We start from the raw sequence: 5,412 nt of genomic DNA, 5'->3' as shown, positions 1-5,412 counted from the left end.
AAAAGAAAACGTAATTGTTTTTTTTTTGCTTGGCAGAGAAAGTGACTTTGGTATAGACTCAAAACTGTGAACTATTTGTAACTTTTTATAGAATTTTTTAAGGTTATCTTACCCGTACACGGAACATCCCCTCTCTGCCTTCTGTGACCTGACAACATGGTATTATCTCACGCTTCAAACTCAAGCAAAGCAAGTTGGATGAGGTGGCGCTTTCTGATAAAGACGTCGCACGTGTGGTACGCATTGCTTCCCTCGTTAACACGTGGACAAAGTCGGAGGCGGAAAATTACTATAAACACAAGCAATTAGCAATATATTTACTAATTAATATATAAATAAAATGATAATAACAACAATAATAGTTATAATAATAAAAAATAATTTTATGGCCGAGTCCATCCAAGAAGGGGTTTGCTTTATATATGTAGGTAGAGGTGCTAACACTACCTCATTCTGTATTTCTGTAACTCTCTCTCTCTCTCTCTCTCTGTGCCTAACTTGAAGAAAAGTATATTCGTCTTAATTTGTGGGTGTCTGAGCTTCTGGTTTTGGTGAGGATGGGGAGGCAACCATGCTGTGACAAAGTTGGGTTAAAGAAGGGGCCATGGACAGCTGAGGAGGACAAGAAGCTTATTACCTTTATTCTCACCAATGGCCAATGCTGCTGGAGAGCTGTTCCTAAGCTTGCAGGTCTTCCATCATTTGTCTTTCCCTCACTACATTCTCAGACACAGAAACAGAGACATTTAGCGAACTTTTGATTTGTTGATGGTTTCTTTCGGATGTCTCCCATAGTTTGGTCAATTTAAAATGCTTGTTAAAGTTGATTGTAGTTTTTCTTGTCATCACGTATTCGTCATCTGAAAATGAACCGTGCATGACTTTGCCTCGCAGAAATGCGAAAAAAAACATGATGCTCTGATGGATTTGAATCTAATTTTTTCGTACAGGGCTTTTTCTGATTGATCATTCTGAACTTTCTTTGAATGTCTTTTTTTTCCCGTTCTTTCTTATATATTTATCCTTTTCTCACAGATTGTAAGGAAAGCAGGCAGGATTTTTAAGTTGGTTTTGCTTTCTATGTTTTGTTTTGGGTTTGGCTTGATAATTTAAGAGGAATAACCCAAAAAGCTGACTGCCCAAATGGTTCTGGATTGTTTATAGTCAGAAATAATGAATTTGAATACAGAAATGAAGACAGAAACATTCACTTTAATGATTAAAGTAATGGTGGGTCTGAGTGCAGGATTGTTAAGGTGCGGAAAAAGTTGCCGACTGAGATGGACAAACTATCTTCGGCCAGATTTGAAGAGAGGTCTTTTATCAGAATATGAAGAACAAATGGTCATTGATCTCCATGCTCAACTAGGCAACAGGTTCAATCTTTTAATCTATTTCATACTCTGATACCACCTCCTCTTCCTTCTTTCCCCTGTCTTTGCTCAGGTCTTCTGAAATCAACTTGTTTTTAGTGCTAAATCTGGAGTGGTAGTCTTCTGCATTATTATTTTCTCCACATATGCACCCTATCAAATGGTATTTTATTTTATTTTTTATTCATCAGTAACGGAAGACTTGGTTCTTGCAAAATTTTGAAAGAGACCGAGTCCCTTTTCTTCTTATTTTTATAAATGTAGCTCGTTGATTTTTTTGTTAAAGCATGCCAAATTCGGGAGAATATTACTCTTCCAAGGAGTAAATACATCGGCAATTTTGTCATGGCGGCGATTTTTCATATCTGTTAGTTAAGACTTTACGCATGGACATTTCTAGTGGCCATAAAAGTCAGCACTCTTCCTTTTAGTAATTCCAAAGGATATGAATTGAAGTTTTTATTTTTAAATATATATAGATATATATATAGTTACTATTATACCGAAGTCCGTAAATTTTTCTTCTCGTTTTGCAGATGGTCTAAGATTGCTTCTCATCTCCCTGGAAGAACTGATAATGAGATAAAAAATCACTGGAACACCCACATCAAGAAAAAGCTGAAAAAGATGGGCATCGATCCTATCACCCACAAGCCAATTTCTACTGCCGCTGAAGAACCCCAACCCCAACAACAACTGCAACACCAACCAGAACAAGAGGAAAAGCATGAGCATCAAACTTCTGATCAGACTGATCATAGTACAGCTGAACTTGATCAAAACAAAGAACCGGAGACATCATTGCAATCATCCACCATTACTGAAACCAAAGAGGAAGAGAAAAGCATGACAAGCCCATTTGACCCAATGGAACTCATAAATAACTTCCTCTTTGATGAAGTTCCATTAATGGAACCCCATGAGATTATCGCTCCAAGTGCAGCTTCTTCATCGACTTCTTCCTCCTCATCCTCTTCTTCAAATTCCTCCAACTTCTTGCAAGAGTGCATAGATCAATTCCAGGATTTCGAGTGGCCTTGTGATCAGTACAACAACAGCTTGGGCTGCTTGTGGGATGATCATGACCTTCCTAGGTGGGATTTGTTGATTCATGATGATGGTGACAGAAAGCAGGTTGTTGATCAGTTCCCAATATTGGTTTTCGAACAAGAATCTAATTGGGCATAAAACTAGTTGTGAGTTGGGATTTTCTTAAGAGATTCACTTGTAATTCGGTTGTTATAGACTTATAGTTGTCTCAAAGCGAGTCAAAATCAAATAAATCAAGATCCGGGAAAACCCCATCTCTGAATTACCATTTTACTTTTATCATTTCAAAAATGAACAGAAAATAAACGTTTCTGTAAATGAGTATGGGAGTATTTTGGATTATGTTCTTTCAATATGCATGTGTTGCGGGCTTCATTTTTGTGGTTTAGATTTTGGTTTCTTACTGGTTTCATTTTCTTCCCTTGCGTCGAGGTTCAAAGCTGGTAAAATATTGCACTTTACCCATTGCTTGGAATTTCGTACTATTTTATTCCCGTCCTTTTGATTCCGATATTGTCCCTTTTAATATCCAATCCGCGTTTACTTTTACGTTTCTGAAGTCTGGATACGGGTGCTTGAGCTCCTGTACATAGATTGTAGGTGCATTCTCCCCCACCGTACTTTTACAAGACGAAGTGGAGTTTAGATTTTGAGCAGTAGTTGATTCTATATATTATATTTATTTTATAATAAAAATAATTTTATAATATGAGGTAACACATCGAATTATATTAATTTGTTAGATTTATCTTAGAGTTTTGTATATATATGCATATATTTATATATATATATATATAGAATTATTCTACTTAGCATCTTACACATCACAAACTATATTTCTTTTAATTTTTTTTTTCATAATAAATATATAGTATATAAATGATAAATAAATCAACTCAATTAATTTAATAGAAATAAAATAAAAATATATATATAACGTGTGGTGTGGATCCGTCAGATGCTAAGTGACATGATATATAACCCATTTGTATATATGGCAAGACTTATGTTTTCTAGAAGTAATTTACGATAACTTTCTTGTGGGATTCAAATATCGACAGTACTTTTATAAGTCCAAAATATTAATTTTTTTTTTTAATGTTAACTTATATAAGATAATTTTCACATCAAGATATATTTTATAAGCATTCTTATGAAAATATTATTTTCTATATTGCTTATATATTTTTATTTTCTATCTCTAATATCTTCATGATCAGTACTTCATTATTAATTAATTACTGGGTGTCTCCATCATCATATTTGTTGAATTTTTCTCCAAAGCGACAATTCAAATTAGTGGATTTTAAAAAATCATAATCTCGTCCATTAATTCAAAAGTCCAATGCTCTTATAAAATACAAAAATGTTTGTCACAGTGACAACTAGCTAGGGGCAAGCGAGAGCGAGATCAGATCAATGGGATTAATAGATATTTTCACTGGATTTTTTTTATTTTTTATTTATTTATTTATTTTTATCCTTTTGCATGCGACTATGGTGTATTGATTATTTTGTGTCATTTAAATAAATAACTTTAAGATATATTTATTTATTTATTGGATGACTCTTTCAACTCAATAGCATTAAGTGTCATCATAGGCTCTAGTCGCTGTTGCTATATATATATATATAGAGAGTGATATATCTCTGTGCATTTATTATATATATAATCTATTTTATTGACAAAGTTTTATGGCCATATAACTTAGTTAATAGTAATATTATTATTAAATGGGTCCTCTGAATAAATAAAAAAATGATCAATTACTAAAATAGGTTAATATATAAACTGTGGACGAACTCAATATCATGAAAAGTGTTAGAAAAAATGTAGGTAATGAAATAGCTATATATAAGTAAGCACTCCTTTAATTATGATTGGTTAATTTACAACATATTTTATAATCAATAAATGCAGTCATGCTATTGTATAAAAAATAAATTTTAATATTATAATACTATATATCCTCCATTTTATATATATGAATTGTGAAATAATTATAAAATTAGAATAATTTTTCATGATAAAAACATGAATATATACATTGTTTAGATTCGGAAAGTGTTTCAACTCGTCTCATCATTAATATAGGTTTTTCAAATTCTCATATAAAATATAATTAATAATTCAATTTTTTTAAATTTCAATTCAACTTTTTTAAATTTCAAAACAATAATAATAATATGTTATTCAACTTTTATCTTTAATCTAAAACCAGTTCATCTCATATCATTTTATCTTATCTATAAATCCAAACCAACAAAAGTAAGTGATTTTTGTCCTGATCATCATCAGCTTGCCATTAAAAGTCAGCTAGTTGTTATTGAATTGTGTACCAAACATTTGAATATGACGTTGCATATGAACCACAATGGATAGTGGATTCGTGGGTGAACTTTAATAATAGTACTACTGGTCAAGGGTCATTAGGATTTAGTACTGATCGACATTTTTCATCATCCTGGAGAAAGAAGCAAGTTTTCCGATCCTGATGATCAACCTTTTAGGCCAAGATTTTGAAAACTTAAATAATATTAATGCAATCATTATGATCATCGGGATATTTCTTATATTATATTGATCATGAATTAATTAAGGTGATTATGATATATATTGGCAACTTGATTCAGATACTTAATTTAAACAAGCTACTTCGATCGGGTCAACTTAATCTGTAAATTAAATATATTAAGCCAGCTTCCACGAAATAAAGGGGAAATATATATATATATATAATGAAAGGTTTGCTTGTTTCCGATTATTTTATAAACAGTTTTCACATCAAAATTTCACAAAAAACAAATGAAAAAGATACAGAAAAGCCCTTATAATAAATATATATTAAATATGGTTTGAATTAGCATATTTAATATAATATAAGTAGCATGCATGATGAGAATTAGCAAAACAATAATACATAATATAAATACATTTTCCTGCTCATTAATTAATATGGATTCTTAAAACTACCTAATCATTGACGTA

At 31.7% G+C, this 5,412-nt stretch overlaps 1 protein-coding gene across 1 annotated transcript; it reads left to right on the top strand.

Annotated features, from left to right (window-relative positions):
- The first annotated feature begins 442 nt into the window (after nucleotides 1–442).
- On the top strand, nucleotides 443–2,776 carry LOC122303038 (transcription factor MYB20). Its single transcript, XM_043114569.1, has 3 exons — nucleotides 443–690; nucleotides 1,247–1,376; nucleotides 1,910–2,776. The coding sequence occupies exons 1-3, from the start codon at nucleotides 558–560 to the stop codon at nucleotides 2,559–2,561; spliced, it is 915 nt and encodes a 304-aa protein (XP_042970503.1). The 5' UTR covers nucleotides 443–557; the 3' UTR covers nucleotides 2,562–2,776.
- Nucleotides 2,777–5,412: the final 2,636 nt, after the last annotated feature.

Source organism: Carya illinoinensis, chromosome 3 (genome assembly GCF_018687715.1).
Source record: "Carya illinoinensis cultivar Pawnee chromosome 3, C.illinoinensisPawnee_v1, whole genome shotgun sequence".
Lineage (NCBI taxonomy): Eukaryota > Viridiplantae > Streptophyta > Magnoliopsida > Fagales > Juglandaceae > Carya > Carya illinoinensis.
This window is presented reverse-complemented; position numbering and strand designations above follow the sequence as displayed.

What these genes read in the sequence shown, in the direction of transcription:
- LOC122303038 (XM_043114569.1), top strand. Translation starts at nt 558, where the DNA reads ATGGGGAGGCAACCATGCTGTGACAAAGTTGGGTTAAAGAAGGGGCCA. An exon ending in AGCTGTTCCTAAGCTTGCAG is followed by an intron (nt 691 to 1,246) that starts GTCTTCCATCAT and finishes GTCTGAGTGCAG; the next exon opens with GATTGTTAAGGTGCGGAAAA. An exon ending in CATGCTCAACTAGGCAACAG is followed by an intron (nt 1,377 to 1,909) that starts GTTCAATCTTTT and finishes CTCGTTTTGCAG; the next exon opens with ATGGTCTAAGATTGCTTCTC.